This window comes from Triturus cristatus, chromosome 2_1 (assembly GCF_964204655.1).
Source record: "Triturus cristatus chromosome 2_1, aTriCri1.1, whole genome shotgun sequence".
Taxonomy (NCBI): Eukaryota; Metazoa; Chordata; class Amphibia; order Caudata; family Salamandridae; genus Triturus; species Triturus cristatus.
In genome coordinates, this window is record NC_140581.1 from 12771657 (window position 1) to 12789851 (window position 18195).

Genomic DNA, 18195 nt, shown 5'->3' on the forward strand with positions numbered 1-18195 from the left:
TGGCTTGAGCCATCGCAAAGGATGGCATTTCAAGAAGCATTGTCTGGTGCAGCCTTGCGTCGAAGGTTGACGCAAGGATGCATTTTACACTAAGATGTAGCGCTAAATGATGGATTTTCTTTTTGCATATTTACACATAATTTCATATAATTATGCCCACATTTTGCATAATTGCATACATTTTGTACAATCCTGGGGTTTCATTTCTGAGGAAGTCACACAGCGCAACATAGCAAATCCCCTTGCTGCGCTGTACTGCATGACAGGGAACGGGCAGGAATGTGCCGTATTTAAGGTAATACAGTGTCTTCCTGTTCTTTTCATCCGCTCCAGCGCCCTCTAACAGCCTGGTCTCAATGCAGGCACCCTTGCACCGTCATGCAAGGGTGACTGTGTCGCATGATGGATTATTTTTGTGCAGAAAAGGGCACCTTTTTACATATAATGGATCCCGAGAGTCACATTCCCCTTTCTATATGTGCTGCAGAAAGAGGATGAAACGGGGAGAAATCGAGATATTTCTCCTTGTTACGACTCCCCTGGGAAGGTGTAAACGTTTGACGCATCCCCAGGTTCACAAGTTGTTGTAAATATGAGGATACATCAAAATCCATAGGAGTTGTGTGGATCACCCATCCAAAGCCCATGGAACACCTACCCAGGGTAGAGTAAAGCAACGCAGCAATTTGCGCTACGGTTTAACCCATTCTGCTCAATGAACTTCAATGCTGCCATTGCTGTAGCGTGGTGTCTACATTGTGAAGCTATGAAAGACGAACAATAACATTTTGAAAAGTAAACTTATTGACAAACTCCATGCTAGGGAGGCACTTAATGAACCCAGATAAATAACAGGCATATATCAGCTTACGGGCCGGATGTAGATGACGGCGGACGGGTTACTCTGTCAAAACGGTGACAGATATCCCGTCCGCGGAAATATAAATCCCAATATATCCTGTTGGGTTTATAATTCTTTGGACGGGATATCTATCACCGTTGTGACGGAGTAACCCGTCCGCCGAGATCACAATCAGGCCCTAAGCTGTGAGTAGGAAGAAGGCTCATGAGTGGAGTCACCCAGTTGGGGTTCTCGACAAACCTGTAATGTTCTAAGACTTGAATGCTGGTAGAATAGGTAATTTAAGGGTGCCAAGGCACCAGTTACCTCCTTCTGGGTAGAGCCGGAAGTATTGGGAAGAACACTCCATCATGCATGCCTGTTCTGTTGGGAAGATATTCGCACTCTTTTCGTTGCCATGGTACAGGAAGGCTTTGCAGACATCGGCAGCACTGTGGTATGACCACTGGATCTGACCGCCTGTACCGGAGCTTGTGTCAATCACGGCATCACTACAGGCTTGACCTGCAAGAAGAAGAGATGAAGAGAAGATGAGAACAGACAGAACAACCTCAGCGGATCACATTCCATCAAGAGAACTTGAGGGCCTGGAACTGGCGATCAATCAACCATCAATTCATCAATTTGTGTAGCACAGCTAATCAGAAAAAATCAAAAAGGGGAAGTAGATGGAAAACAAAGAGGACTCATCCTTAGAAACGTATACATGCTAGTAGCCGAAAGGAGTCACTCTTTTATCAAAGATATATTTTGTCAACCTCTTAATGGGAAAGAAACTGGGTCACCTACCTGAGGGGAGCACACAACCTGGCAATGCAATACTCCCTGTGGAAGGTGACCTCTAGAGATCTATAGGCAGCTCTGGACATGGCGTTCGTCCCGTATGACCCACCATAAGAAATAACGATGACCAAGAGACAATCCAAGAACTAGAACGAAGAACCTACCCAAGAGAGTATATACAGTTTATTTCTGTCCTATCATCCTCCTCGACTTATTCCAAGCTGTCCTGTACACTCCTACCTTAAGACCTTTCTTCTCCTCATAAGAATATAGCCAGCAATGGGGGACCCCCCAAAAGAAAACGTACTTTTATACTATTCTCTACACTTGGTAACCCAAGGGCGGGGAACCCGATAGACAATGTCTGTATGTATATAAAAAGCCTTTAATAAAAATATATTAAAAAAAATAAAAAATAAAAAAAGAATAACCCTCATCCACCAGGGTTACCCCTTGGTGGCATGCTTCATCATAACCTGCTACGGAAAGGGGCCTTCTACGACCGACGGATACATGGGAGCACTGGTAGTATCTATTCCTATCCAGAATGAAAAAATATGTTGAAGGAAGAGTCTAAATATCTGGCTAGTGGGAAAGTTTTTGTTTATTGGTTCCCTTAGTCGATATGGTTAAAAAATGGGGTTGGTGAGTGACTTCTGGGCTGATGTCCCCACGTTTCTCTGGTCAGCTAGTTTCAAGCCCTACCCCAAGGCTTTTCAGCTGGAGCTCAGGGGGTTCCTCCCTGTTACCCCCCTTCAGTCGTCGAGATACCTTGCTTTCAGACTAATATAGAGATATATAAAAAAAATATATACATATAAATGAATAGGGCACCGAGTCGATCTGCTCCTTTGCCATCTACAAGGATCTGACGGGAAGAAAGGATTAAAACAATCCGCAGCCTTACTGTAGCTCTGTGTTTTGTGCATCTTGCACCCTTGTGAGTAGACAGTGAAAAAGTTCTCACGTATCAAAAAGTGAACAAACTGTGAAAAATAACGTGAGTGATATACATATAAGACACTTAAAAAACTCAGCTTTCTGTGGGTCGCCCATTCAATCCTATATGTGTGCCACGTGAAGGGTGGGTTTCAAAAGTCAGGAGGTCATCAGAACTGTCCCCTGGGGATAGTCTCACTGAGGCCCCAACATGGGACTCCGGTCCGAACACCCAGCGCCCAAAAAGAAGACGAAGCATGCGCAGTCCGAGGTGCATGACACATGCACCCAGAAGCGCGTCAGCACGGGTAAATGCCCAGGAGAGAGAGACCTCTCCAAAGAAAAGAAGCAATGCCGAAGACTGCAGAGTGTCCTCCCTCACCCTGCCTCAAGACGCAGACGCCGGTGACCCAAGACAGGCAAGAGGAGAGTCGCACACTCCAAGTGGCCAGCCACTACCACAACTCCCTACTGCCTGTGGAAGTCATTCCCAGAAGAGGGAACGCCCAGAGTAGGAGCTTAAAGAAGCTGCCTGAAGAAGGAGCACACGAGACAAGTGGCTGTTCGCCACCCAGCAGAGAAGAGTGACAGAAGTCTTGCCCGCATGGTTCAGAGACCATTGAAGTTGATAGGCCCTATTGGCCTTTTTGGAACAAGGTGCATGTGACTGCATTCGGAAAAAGAATTGCAAAGAAGAGTGACCATCCTGTCACCAGGTAGAGCTGGACAGACAGAGGTGTGCTAAGGAAAACATGCAGAGAAGCACAAGTACTTGTAGCACCACAAGCCAAGAGCACACCCAGAGACACCAGACAGCCACCAAGGCAGACCGACTTCCCTGGAGACAGCCCCTTGGGAGAACCAAACATAAGCTGCAGCAAGCACGAACTGCGTCTTTCCCCAACGCTTACCAGTGCGACCGTCCATCCCCGAGCGTCGGCAGTCGAAGTCGGACGGCATCCCGGCTCCTGACTGCAGATGCCAGAGGTGAAGGAACAGCCTCAGCAAGGCAGAAACATGTAGCTGTGAAGTTGCCATGTGCAAATCACCTCATTCAGCAAGAAATGTGGAAGTGTTACTTGAGGGTTCACACTAAGAATCGGACAAACGACCAAGTTCAGAAGGGGACGTCATGATGGGCCGGGCCGGATGATGAAGAGAACCCAAGCTGCAAAAAGAGCGAGTCCCAACACACCAGCGGCAAGTGAAGGGGTGAAAACCAGAGAACGAACTGGCGACTATCCAGCGGGAGACTGAGAGTAAGCCGCAAGGCCTTTGCGAACAGAGTCTCATGTCTCGCATTTCTTCGCGTGTCCATCACCCCACTGTCACCAACGTCATAGTAGCCCAAAAAGTCCAAGTGCATGGTTGTAAGTGTCTCCCCAAAGGAAATCGAAGCACCTGGCCACCCCCACTCTTGGTGATCGACTCTAGAACGAAGGCCTGCATCCATCCTGGCAAGTCATCACCACCTGTTGTCCAGATTCACCACAAGGCTGGCAATGCCGTCACGCCGGTCCTTGTCAAGTGCGTCAAATGTTACCATCTCAAGAGTACCAATGGACTGGAGTCCTACACCGTTGTTAAACCAGCCGACAAGAAGACCCAGAGGCCACCTGCTAACCTGGCTTACACCTGAACTGTGGCAGCGAGAGCATGTCTTGCACAAGACTCATCCATCCCTGAGGATCGTGCGAGCGACTAGGTGCTGGCTCCTCTGTGGTCTTTCAGCTGCCCCCAGTCGGCACACACGTAGCCCAGCGCAGCTCACAAGCAGTCCCGTGGCAAACCCGACAAAGGTCCTCCCCAGGCGGGAGAGTTGGACGAGACATTGCCCCACTGACAGGTTACCGGATGCAGTACAATAGTCTAACAGAGACTTCAGGCAATCCAACAACAGTTTCTTGAACTTTCACCATGGACTCCAACCATGTTCTCGGCTCACCCTGTTTAATGAACTGTTAGTACCCACCACATACCATCCTCTACGTCAGCGAAGGGGAGTCACCTCAGTCCAAAAGACATGTTTCCACCGGCATGGTACGAGAGTGCAGCTGACGTCTCCAAGCCAGCGTTCGTGTCCTGAACTACTCAGGTTAAATTATGAGTGCCCGCCGAAATCGTCCTGCTGCCGTCAGAGTCACCAGTCCTTGCCTGTTGTGTTCCTGCTGCCTGACACGAGAAGGTGATGGACCCTGTGGTGTGTGGCTAATTGTTGTTTACCCCTACAGGTTGGACTATGATTGTTTAGTCTTCATTAAAATTTGGGAGGAATGTTGTGTCCTTCTGGACACGTTCTTGTGTCTCAGCAGACACAGAGTTGTTAACCACTCCCTTGGGGGAGTGGGCCCACATGCACCCCACACGCATCCATCACAGGTGTCACGAGTGACGTAAACCTGTTATTAAAATGGCCTGGGTGCACGTGCTCGTGGCCAGTTCCAGTACCCCCACTGCTGAGTGTCCATGTCATTCATTCGCAGCATGTTGGCCCCGGGCCCACAACACAACAGTGACTCAGTTGAAAGTATGAGCCACAGAAGAGTAACATGCTGCATGAAGAAAACTACGGAAACGCATCTGGACAAAAAGGCAAATACTCTAAGGAAACGCACCCAGGCTGCCACGAGGCACACACAACCCACTGCAGGCTGCCACAAGGCACACAAAATTCACTGCAGGCTGCCACGAGGCACACACAACCCACCCAGGCTGCTGCCACGAGGCACACACAACCCACCCAGGCTGCCACGAGACACACACAACCCCCCCCAGGCTGCTGCCACGAGGCACATACAACCCACCCAGGCTGCCACGAGCCCAGGCTGCCATGAGGCACACACAACCCAATCAGGCTGCCACAAGGCACACACAACCCACCAAGGCATGAACCAAAGCCTTTAGAATTCATCTCATAGACACTAAACTCAGCCATCAATCAATCATCCATCGCGGAGGTTATTCTCAGTCTCTAAATGTATTTCAAAAAATATTTCCAAAGCCATAGGTGTTGCATTTAAATGCAGACCTGTGGCATTGCAAACAACGGGCCGCCCTTGCCCCGGCTGCTTGGAAAGTGAAAGCGGGCATGAGCTGAATGTAAGGAAGCACGGCATCATGCTCGAAGTAGGAGAAACTCAGTAAAGAAAATAGTGCCTACAAGACTAAAGAACAGTTTACAAAAAGGGGAGTGATTCTGTTAAGGACCAAGGAGGCTGGAATCGATTTAGACAAAGCAATGAGCACGCCTCTTGGATCATCGATACTATATTCTTTTAGTACCTCAGGGAGTCTCTTTTCACCTGCAGGGGCATTTCAATGAATGAACTTCATTTAATACATTTTGGTTTAGTGCGCAAAAATTAGAGCCATCATACATGCACAAGTTTTAGGGAACCAAAACACATGATCCATTTTATCAAAAGAAATATATCTTTTTGATTATTCTTTTTAGTGACAAAAAACAATTATACAAACATATAGAAGAATTTTTTTCCAGACGATTTACATGAAACTCTACATACAATGACAAGCTAAGCATCTCGTCACCGCACCCACTCACGCCGCAGGCCACACGCTGGACGCCGTCTTCTCCACAAGCACCCACGTCGCCTTCGACCACACCTCCGAACCCCACTGGACCGACCACCACTGCATCCACTTCACCTTCAAAAAACCAACCACGCACCATCGCACCCAACAACTGTCGCGCCGCTGCTGGAACAAAGTCACCGAAGACCAGCTGACCACCACCCGATCAACCCCACCTGCCCTGACGCCGCAGCCCGCAACCTCAGACAGTAGATCGACGACTGCGCCAACACCCTCGCCCCACTCAAGAGACCATCCAACAGCCACGCCAGCAAGAGAGCCACCTGGTTCACCGACGAGCTCCTGACCTCCAAAGGCGCCTGTCGTAAGCTGGAGAAGAAATGGCTCCACAAACGAATGCCAGAAAACCACGCAGCCCACAAGGACGCCACCCACAGACATCACCACCTCATCAGACTAGCCAAGAGATCCTCCTTCAAAGACCGCCTGGATAACAACGCACACAACAGCAAAGAGCTCTTCCGCATCGTGAAAGAACACTCCAATCCCAACGCTAGCGCCAACGACATCCCGCCCTCACAAGAACTGTGCGACTCACTGGCCATCTTCTTCCACCGCAAGATCGCTGACATCCACGACAGCTTCAACTCCACGACCGCACCAACGATACATGACTCCACCCCCCGCGATCACAAACAGCGCCAACCTCCTGACCTCCTGGGCCAACACCAACGACAACGAGACACGCAAGATCATGAACTCCACCCACTCAGGATCTCCGTCAGACCCATGCCCACACCACGTATTCAACAAAGCAGACGCGGCCATCGCACCCCAACTACGGAAGGTCATCAACATCTCCTTTGAAAAAGCGACATTTCCGGAAAGCTGGAAGCACGCCGATATCAACGCCCTTCTCAAAAAGCCCAAGGCGGACCCCAAGGACCTCAAGAACTTCCGACCCATCTCCCTGCTCCCGTTCCCGGCAAAGGTCATCGAGAAAATCATCAACATTCAACTCACCCGCCACCTCGAAGACAACAACATCCTGGACCCGTCCCAATCCGGATTCAGACGAAACCACAGCACCGAGACAGCCCTCATCGCCGCCACAGACGACATCAGACGCCAACTGGACAACGGCCCTCATCCTCCTGGACCTGTCAGCCGCATTCTACACGGTCTGCCACCGCACCCTAAAGACACGCCTCCAAGAAGCCGGAATCCAAGAGAAGGCCCTTGACTGGACCACGTCCTTCCTCTCCGGCAGAACCCAAAGCGTCCGCCTCCCACCTTTCCGGTCAGAAGCCACTAACATCATCTGCGGCGTCCCCCAGGATTCATCCCTCAGCCCGACGCTGTTCAACATCTACATGGCCCCCCTCGCACAAGTGGCCCGCGAACACAACCTCAACATCATCTCCTACGCCGACGACACCCAGCTCATCCTCTCCCTCACCAAGGACCCTCACACCGCCAAAACCAACATTCATGAGGGCATGAAGGCCATCGCCGACTGGATGAGGAGCAGCCGTCTGAAACTGAACTCGGACAAGACGGAGTTCCTCATCCTCGGACCCACCCCCTCAGCCTAGGACGACTCCTGGTGGCCAACTGCTCTGGGGACAGCACCGACACCAACCGACCATGCACGCAACCTAGGATTCATCCTCGACTCCTCCCTCTCCATGTCCAAGCAGGTCAACGCCGTCTCCTCCTCCTGCTACAACACCCTACGCACGCTCCACCGAATCTACAAATGGATCACGACCGAAACAAGAAGAACAGTGACACAGGCCCTCGTCAGCAGCAGACTGGACTACGGCAACGCACTCTACGCAGGAATCCCAGCCAAACACCAATGGCGGCTACAACGCATCCAAAACGCCTCCGCCCGACTGATCATTAACGCCCCCCGCCGCAGCCACATCACCCCCCTCCTGAGAGACCTGCACTGGCTCCCCATCGACAAGAAGATCACCTTCAAGCTCCTCACCCACGCACACAAAGCACTCCACAACGCCGGACCAGCCTACCTGAACAGCAGACTCAGCTTTTACACCCCCACCCGCCAGCTCCGCTACGCCAGCCTCACCCTCGCAGATGTCCCCCGCATCCAACGTACGACCGGCGGCGGCAGATCCTTCTCTTACCTCGCCGTCAAGACCTGGAACACCCTCCCAACCCGCCTACGACAGACCCAAGATCTACTCGCCTTCAGAAGACTCCTCAAGACCTGGCTCTTCGAGCAGTAGCGGCACCCCCCCCAGCCCTCAGCGCCTTGAGACCCTCACGGGTAAGTAGCGCGCTTTACAAGTACCCTGATTGATTGATTGATTGAAGCATCGATGGTCCAAGAGACATATGCTCATTGCTTTGTACAAAACTAAAGAAGGCGTACCGTGTAACAACCTAAGTAAAGGGGCCAGTTCTCACAGTAGGTTACAAATGAAGACCTGGCCGTACTAAGGAGGGACTCACAAGCCTTTTAAGGAATCGGAAGCCAGCATTTACGAAGGAAAATTACACAAGCCAATGACAAATATGGGCAGAGAGTGACGGGGCTTTTATTGCATACTCTAGTACAGAAAGTCTCGCAGAGCAGCGCATGCGCACTGACTCTAGGCTCCACCTAAAAAGAATATTCTTCGTAAGTGTTAGAAATGGCCCGTCCTAGGGGATTTCCCTAAAATAGTTTGTTTTTTTTCCTCCTGATTTTTGCTGATTGCCTTTTTGGTTGCCTTAGGGCTCTGGGCACTTTCCCACTGTAATGCAGTGTGAAAGTGTGCGCTCCCTTCCTACACACTTTAGGAAGGAGAGCTTACTTGCTCGGTTGAGGTGCTGTACCTGTGACTACCTTGTAAAAAGGTATACCACATACCCAGGGCAGGCCCGCCACTGGCTATTAGTGTAGCAGTCTTGCAATTGCAGGCCGGTGTGTGCACACTTGCACCCATGATGGTTTTAGACGTGTCGAGCCTGCCGTTGCCGGCCTGCCTGTGCACACTTGCACGTATGCTCAGGTTGGCCTTTCTAACTCACTTATCTAATGCTGAGGGCTCCTTTCACTACCACTAGAGCACCCCTGGGGTAAGCTTTAAGGGGTGAAGCAAGTTTAGATGAAACGCAGGGCAGGGACACATATGTGTTCCCTGCCCAGACAGTAAAGACTGCCCATGTGTGTTTTCACCACCGATGAGGTTGGCTCTTTCCATGGGTAAGCATGGGGGAATGGCTGAGATTACTTTAAGCTGAAGTGATGGTTCACAGTGGAGCAGCCTCTGAACATTTCCTATCATGGGATTCAAAATAACAAACCCTCTCTTGTGGTAAATATGGTTTTGTCATTAATAGCGTAGAAATGCCACTTCTAGACACGCATGAGTAGTGCACACTCCTAAGACTTGTTGTCCTGGTTTTCTTATTCACTTCTAGACAGTGGGCATTTCTTTGCTCTAAAACTCTTTCTCTGCCCTTTAGTTTGAGTCCATGCTGGAATTTAAGGGAGCACATCTGGGCATTCCCCAGCAACAGCCATAAACATTGGACAGGCGACTGGAACTCTGCTATTTGAGGGCCTGGGTGCTTAGTTTGGAACGAGAGAGTTTGACAATTGGCCTCTGGAGCCAGATCATGACCCCACTAAAAATTAAGATCTTACTTTCCACGGCCTCATGCATATAGGACTGAAGATTAGGGGACACATCTGTGTTTCAAAGAGAAGTCGCCTAAACCACCTCCAACTTCAAAGGCACACTACAGTATAACTATTGGTGCCATGCTTCGGCAGTGCACAGATTCACTTGTGGGGATGGTGGGGACGGGGGACCAGAGAGCCTAGACCTGCGTGGTGCACACTGCCAGAGGAATCTGTTGTGTACAAGGACGATTACTGCCATTGGAAGGGACCGGCCACCTCACTGAATAGTGGGTGGCCTGGGCTGACTACCTGCTGCTGTGCGGCACCTTCAAGTGTGCTCTCCAAGGGCACGTAGGTGTCCCCCTGCTCTTCAGGATCTCAGATACATTTAGGATCTCTTGCGAGGGATCCACACCATATACTTGTGACACCTTGAGAGCGTTGCCCTAATAAAGTCCCAACATCGTAGTGCGGCATGAGCATGGAACTAAGAATTGTGCCTGGAGACCAGATCGCCCTGTGCAGAGACTGCAGGTCTGGCACGCATCAAAGGCGTGTAGCCCCTGCACCATGGAGATCTCAACCCGCATAAGCATATTGTTGGTTGTGAGTCGATTCAAATCTTGCTGGATCCAGCGTGGCCCGCCTGGTCATTCGCACCGCATTTCTCTCTTACGACATGCCGAATGCATGCTTATTGCAAGTGGTGTCCAATTCACAAATTGCAACCCTCAGAGGTGAGGGCGTACTAGTTGTAGTGCCTCATTCTACCTCATGAACTTGCGCCTGTGTGTGTGTGACCAGAATTGTCTGGTGTGACCAGTATTAATGCGCACCAGCTATTTCCACTTCCAGAAAGGTACGTAATTTGTATCTCCTCATTGTGTGTGACTGGAATTATTTGGTGCAACTCAGATCAACGTGCACCAGATGTTGTGCCTCATATCAAGGGCGGTACTGAGAGTGGAGTGCGACTTTTCATTGCATGTGATCAGGGCTGTCTGATGCGACTCAGTTCAACACACACTGGGCGTTGTGCCTCATTTCCTGGAAGGTATGGAGTTTACAACTCTTCGTGTGAGGTACGGGAATTGTCTGGTGCGACTCATATCAAAGTGCAATAGACTTTGTGTCTGGATGCTACTTGGATCAACGTTGGTCTGACAGGGTGACTCCTTCCTCTGAGGGGCCTCCCCCTTCATCCCCAATTCATAAATTTTTCTTTTTGTGCCCTCAGTGCATTGGACCAACCGCCCTCTCCTGACCCCGCCCGATGACTTGGTGTTGCCCTGTAGAATCGCCCAGATCGGGCCTGGGTAGTGAAAGTGAATGACTGGACCAAAGGAATGCTTTTGAGAGCAATTGAAAGTGGGTCAAGAGACTACGTGACCCCCAGCGTGCTTCACAGAACTGAGCTGGTGCTGGAAGGCATATTGTGGAACCGTCTGGGTAAACAACTTTCACTCTCAGCCCATTTCTGCTCCACATCATGTGTAGGAACTTCCCCAGTGGTGGAAAAACCCTCATTCGTCGACTGGCTCCTAATGAGTCCTGCTACCTATCCCCACCTTTTTCCCTGGCACCCTGACTAAGTGTGACTCCGGCTGCGATCGGTCTAGTATCAGGGGAGGGCTGTTTATCTCCAGTCCATGGGTGTAGGGTAGTCAGGGTTAGTTGAAGGGTGGAGGGTGGTTTGGGCGCGGGGTCTGCATTGTGCTATCAGTTACCTGCCGGATATCAGTGCACCCCATTAAGGTGCTGTGTGCGTGTGCGTTCCATACGGACCTGCCTGATATGCGTTGCACCACGTATCGGTGCTGAGTGAATGTGAATGTGAATGTGTGGGAGTGACTGTCTTTGGGCCGCCAGTGACTCGCCCATTGGTGTTGCTTCACACATTGATTCCTTGCCAAAAGAACGCTACGTTTGACATTGGTTATACCCGTGTGGCCTCAGCCCATGGTGCTGCTTAAAAGTGTAGCAATTCTTTGTGTATACAGTGTTTTGATATCATTGTGATCTGCGGTGCACCTTATAACTGCGTGGTGTGGATTCATAATAATTGCCAGGGTGGGCTTCGTTCTGACAACATTTGGCCTTGCATAAGGGTGCTGGGGTTAAAGTAGGATTCTTCCCAAGTGTGCATATTACCAGTGTCGTTTTAACACGGGGGGCCTGGTACTGCTAGTAATGTTTCCAAATGTGATTTATACCCACAAATACATAATGTTCGTGTTATGTTAATTATTGTGTTGTTGAATACAATCTTTATTTACACACACCACGTGTGACATATCTTTGGTGACACTCAGTGTATTCATCGTGAGTGAGTGAAGTGCCAATACTTTACCCATTGCCTCTGAATTAAGCCGGACTTCACAGTGCCAAGCTACCCAAGGGTGAGCACAGGTTATACAGTGAGAGCAATTACCCACCCCTGATGGGAGAGGTTGGTTCTGCTTGGCTAGGGCACCACCTCGACCAACCAGAAAGTGCCAATTCCAACAGTAAGTATTAAGATTCTAATGACGTACGACACATATATCAACGCTATGATTTCCACACCATCAGTTTCAGACTGGGCAATAGGGCAACCAGGCAGTGCCCGAAAGACTGCTCTGACAGGACCGTTTGTGGACTGTTTTTTAGCTGTGTGAGGGCATGTTTTATGCTCTGCTGGGCTGGTTTTTACTGCTTCTTTCCCTTATAATACAAGCATTGTCTGCTGCAAGCTCAATTTCACGCAGTCTTCCATAGCATGAAAAGTACTTGTACAGCATTTCTTTACAAGTTAAAAACTGCAGGAACATGAGCCTCTTTTTAAGATATTTAATTCATAATGGGAGCACTTTTATTCTTCTGCCCGGCCTATTCTCTGTCCCGGTCGACCCCGGCCATCTTTAACCAGCACATGGACAACCACCTCATTGATTCAGCAGCCATCTCCTCACACCTCTTTTGAACTGCTCACGTCTCTGCCCTCCCGTCCGCTGTCACAGCAGGAGTGACTCCAACGCTGACAGCCTCACAACACAGGACATGGCAGTTACTAAAGTTCACACCTGGATGTCAGCCACAGTGATGTGCCCATCAACAGGTTAGCCCAAGGCCACAGCCCATCTCTATGTTTCTCTTATCAACCCCTGAGATGAGTCCAGGCTCCTTTCTTGTGACCTCTCACTGAATGAAAGAGCGCCCTTTGAAGTGTACAGTGGAGCATGGTTGTCCCCTCTTCAGTGTGAGCTCCATCCAGCATATGGGACTGCAGCAACACACACATTTTCTCTGGGGATTCCTCCACCTCCTGATGCTTTTACCATGCAGGCCTGGGTCTCCCAAAATGGAAGCCAGGGACCTCAATGTATTGTACCCTTCCCAGGAACACGTACACCCAGCACAGATACACCACTCAGGCACTGCCCAGAACCGTACCCTCCATGAACTGTACCACTCATAGGTACACATACACCAGCACATGCACTCACCGTGCACGCACTGCTCAGTACTGTATTATCCCTGTATTGTACCCTTCCCAGGAACACGTACACCCAGCGCAGATACACCACTCAGGCACTGGCCAGAACCGTACCCTCCATGAAGTGTACCACTCATAGGCACACATACACCAGCACACGCACTCACCGTGCACACACTGCTCAGTACCGCATTATCCCTGTATTGTACCCTTCCCAGGAACACAACACCCAGCGCAGATGCACTACTCATGCACTACAGAGCACTACACACCAAACCAACGTAGGCCAAGGGTGAGTTAAGCACACAGCAGCAGAAGTTTAAGAGCCTGTAGGCCTCGCTCCTGTGACACAGGTTATAAAGGTCCTGTTCACTTCTACAGGCACTCCATGGTACGCTGCCTCCGCCGCGCTCATTTCTCTTAAGTCCTGGTGATGGCACTAACCTTCCACCATTATGAAGTTAGCAGTTTAGGCGCCAGTCCATTGGACACGCCTTTGTCATGGCACACGTGCATGATCCGTGTTTGCCTCTGACACTACAATCAGCCTTAGGGTCCAGACATCAGTGCAGTGGGAGCTCCGGCCAGCAGTGCACGTCCATCACCATGCGGAGGACTTTTCCGTCCCAGCAGCCTGTATTTGGGTATTCTGGCTGCTTGAGTAATAAACAGCAGTGAAGTTAGAACTTAGCCATGAAGAATATTTGCAATGTACACTAATGTTGCCATGTTCAGGGGCCTCGCAGGCGCGCCACTGGTTAACAACTGGGAAAGAGGGCAATGTAGGGTTCTCTGACCTGATCTTTAGAAAATTCTAAGGCCCAAAGAGATCTCATTTAAAGACCCCCACAGTGCCTAACACCCCCTGCCGCTCCCTCCGAGCAGCACATCTCCTCCTGTTCGATGAGCCTGTCGTGATGAAGCCTGCCTTGGCCACCACTCCTTCCACCACCTGGTACCCAAAGGTTGGAATAGGCGTGCATGAAGGATTAGATTCCAGGTCAGCCATGCAGCTTTTATGTGAGCTTCGATGACTGCCCAGCACTCCCCCTGCTTCTCCCAGCCCTTGACAATTGGAATATAATCATAATAATAACAGTAATGCTGGTATATGTGTGTGTGTGTATATATGTGTGTGTGTGTGTGTGTATATATGTGTATGTATGTGTATATATGTGTATGTATGTGTATGGATGGATAGATCTGTTTATCTCGGTGTGTATAAACATGCTGATTTATGCCATGCCAGAGAAAATAAATGTGACCCAATAAGTTGTTATTTAGAGCAACTGTGCTGATACACATGCTTTCACGCATGTATCATGACAGTGCAATGGGGAAACTCACGTACCACAGTAGAGCAAAGTCAATGTGAGAAACCCCCTTGTAGCTGCCTCGCGGATGCCTGTATCAGTTACTTTACACTGGGAAGCGACTCTCCTGATAGTCAAGCAATCTTTGCAATGGGATTAATATTCATGCACAAATGCAACCTGCCTCCTGACTTTAGTTAAAACACTTTTTGTTAAAACAAATACATATGTGGAAATGCTGTGGCATAAGCCTTGCACACGGATGTGTGGAGTATAAGATGGAGGCGCGGGCCATCATCAGTCACTCAGAGTATAAGATGGAGGAGCGGACGATCATCAGTCACTCAGAGTATAAGATGGAGGCGCGGGCCATCATCAGTCACTCCAAGAGTATAAGATGGAGGCGCGGGCCATCATCAGTCACTCCAAGAGTATAAAATGGAGGCGCGGGCCATCATCAGTCACTCAGAGTATAAGATGGAGGAGCGGACCATCATCAGTCACTCAGAGTATAAGATGGAGGCGCGGGCCATCATCAGTCACTCCAAGAGTATAAGATGGAGGCGCGGGCCATCATCAGTCACTCAGAGTATAAGATGGAGGTGCGGGCCATCATCAGTCACTCAGAGTATAAGATGGAGGAGCGGACCATCATCAGTCACTCAGAGTATAAGATGGAGGCGCGGGCCATCATCAGTCACTCCAAGAGTATAAGATGGAGGCGCGGGCCATCATCAGTCACTCAGAGTATAAGATGGAGGTGCGGGCCATCATCAGTCACTCAGAGTATAAGATGGAGGAGCGGACCATCATCAGTCACTCAGAGTATAAGATGGAGGCGCGGGCCATCATCAGTCAATCCAAGAGTATAAGATGGAGGCGCGGGCCATCATCAGTCACTCCAAGAGTATAAGATGGAGGCGCGGGCCATCATCAGTCACTCAGAGTAAAAGATGGAGGAGCGGACCATCATCAGTCACTCAGAGTATAAGATGGAGGCGCGGGCCATCATCAGTCACTCAGAGTACAAGATGGAGGCGTGGGCCATCATCAGTCACTCAGAGTACAACATGGAGGCGTGGGCCATCATCAGTCACTCAGAGTATAAGATGGAGGAGCGGGCCATCATCAGTCACTCAGAGTATAAGATGGAGGCGCGGGCCATCATCAGTCACTCAGAGTATAAGATGGAGGCGCGGGCCATCATCAGTCACTCAGAGTATAAGATGGAGGCGCGGGCCATCATCAGTCACTCAGAGTATAAGATGGAGGCGCGGGCCATCATCAGTCACTCAGAGTATAAGATGGAGGCGCGGGCCATCATCAGTCACTCAGAGTATAAGATGGAGGCGCGGGCCATCATCTGTCACTCAGAGTATAAGATGGAGGCGCGGGCCATCATCAGTCACTCCAAGAGTATAAGATGGAGGCGCGGGCCATCATCAGTCAATCCAAGAGTATAAGATGGAGGCGCGGGATATCATCAGTCACTCAGAGTATAAGATGGAGGCGCGGGCCATCATCAGTCACTCAGAGTATAAGATGGAGGCGCGGGCCATCATCAGTCAATCCAAGAGTATAAGATGGAGGCGCGGGCCATCATCAGTCACTCAAAGTTTCACATCACATGAGTCATATCCCCTCCCCACACTCAACAATGGTAAAAAATACACTATTTTCTTTGGAATGCACACTATGTGCATATGAATGCGTGAAGATGTATGTATTTGTTTATGTATGCATGTATGTATGTGTCTATGAAGGTATTCATATATGCATACAAGTGTGTATGGATGAATGTATATTTATCTATCTGTGCATATATGTATGTCTTTGAGTGTACACATGTCTGTATACATCTGTGTATATGAATGTGTGTATATGTATCTATGTGTGCATGTATGTATGTGTCAATAAAGGAATACATGTGTACATACATGTGTATATGAATGTGCGTCAGTTTCCTTCCCTTTGATGCTGTCAATATTTCAGTAGCTGCCCACCCCATCACACATTGTCCCATAAAATCACATTTACAGGTGGCACAGTTGTTGCCACAGGGGCACTGCTGCATCATCTTGTAATACTTTAATCACACTCCCACGACCCCAGGTCACCAGGAACATTGGTAAACACTGCTGCTGACCCTGCCTCCTTGGTGAGCCCGCAGTGTGCGGTGAGCTCTGTTACTTACCTGTGGCGCTTGCAGAAGAGCACAGGGTGAGTCCTAGCAGGGGAATCCACAGGGCCACCAAAGCCAACATCCTGCAGCTGAGCTAAGCAGAGGGGGCAGAGTCCAACACTTCAGGTCCACCAAGGGAAAGCTTCCACAGAGACCCAAGAGCTTGCGCACACGTTGACCGCGGAGGTTGGGTTTACGTGGACTCAGATGGTCACGGTGAGCACAGCCACAGAAATAGAGGTTCTAGAAGAGCCCGGTAGCCACTGGTAGGGACAAACACAAGCTCTTCAGTCACAGACTCTCAAGGCAAGAACATCCACAATGGGGGAGTTTATGTGGACTTCACACACTGAGGTAGAATTTCCAAAAAGACTCCACAGGTAGGGTGGTCGCAATCCTGAGGTAAAGTTTTAGATAGGCTCAGAAGGTGATGAGGAGCTCATCTACAGAGGTAGAGGATTCACGCAGACTCAACCACAAAGGGAAAGGATCCACGCAGACTCAACCACGGAGGTAGAGGATCCACGGAGACTCAACCACGGAGGTACAGGATCCACGCAGACTCAACCACAGAGGTAGAGGATCCACGCAGACTCAACCACGGAGGAAGGAGGTACCAGGTCACAGATCCAGGCAGACTCAACCACGGAGGAAGGAGGTACCAGGTCACAGATCCAGGCAGACTCAGCCACGGAGGAAGGAGGTACCAGGTCACAGATCCAGGCAGACTCAACCACGGAGGAAGGAGGTACCAGGTCACAGATCCAGGCAGACTCAGCCACGGAGGAAGGAGGTACCAGGTCACAGATCCACGCAGACACAGTTGATGGTGTGTGGATCCGAAGCAGCTGGCCCTGGGCTGCTAAAGAGTATTTTATAAACTGTGAGGGAGGAGTGGGGATGACAACCTTTGGGACAGGAAGAGCTTTATGGAATGCAGTAAAATGGATCAATTGATAAGTAATTGCTGATAATATCCCAGCAACTCCCTATGAGGCTGAGAGCCGGCGCCATTCACCGGGTGCGTTGCTAGACTTTGCCCCCTGGTGTTTACTGCCAGGAGCTCTGTGGAGACAGTCCATGGTCCCAGAGGCTCCGGGTGACTGAACCATGGAGTATCAAGAGAGCTCTTCCTCCAGGAGGCAGGGAGGGTCCGCCTGCTGCCACTCGTATAACTCAATATCTACACAAACAGAGCACACGCTGGTGTGCATTGGTGTGTATGTGGCACGCACACCCACCCAGGGACATCTTCAGGATTTTGGGGGCCCTGGGCCAAACTAATTTTGGGGGCCCCTGTTCGGAACAGCTTTGAGTTTATGATCCAGTTTCAGCTCTTTCATGCCCTCTCTGGCAGGTCACTGACACTGCACAGACACACTGGTCCAAATTCTAAATGTGTTTACATCTAATATTCAGGGATAGTGACGTGTGTTTTCAATATCGTAA

At 50.0% G+C, this 18195-nt stretch overlaps 1 protein-coding gene across 1 annotated transcript in view; it reads right to left on the reverse strand.

The window, feature by feature from the left end:
* Positions 1-17851, reverse strand: part of LOC146863616 (papilin-like) — a 97080-nt gene extending 79229 nt beyond the window's left edge. Inside the window, exons 1-2 of the mRNA XM_085627645.1 lie at positions 16759-17851; positions 1169-1366 (exon numbers count right to left, since the gene is read on the reverse strand). Coding sequence (XP_085483771.1) covers positions 1169-1366; positions 16759-16828 — 268 coding nt within the window. The 5' untranslated portion in view covers positions 16829-17851. The remainder of the gene's footprint in view (positions 1-1168; positions 1367-16758) is intronic.
* Positions 17852-18195: the final 344 nt, after the last annotated feature.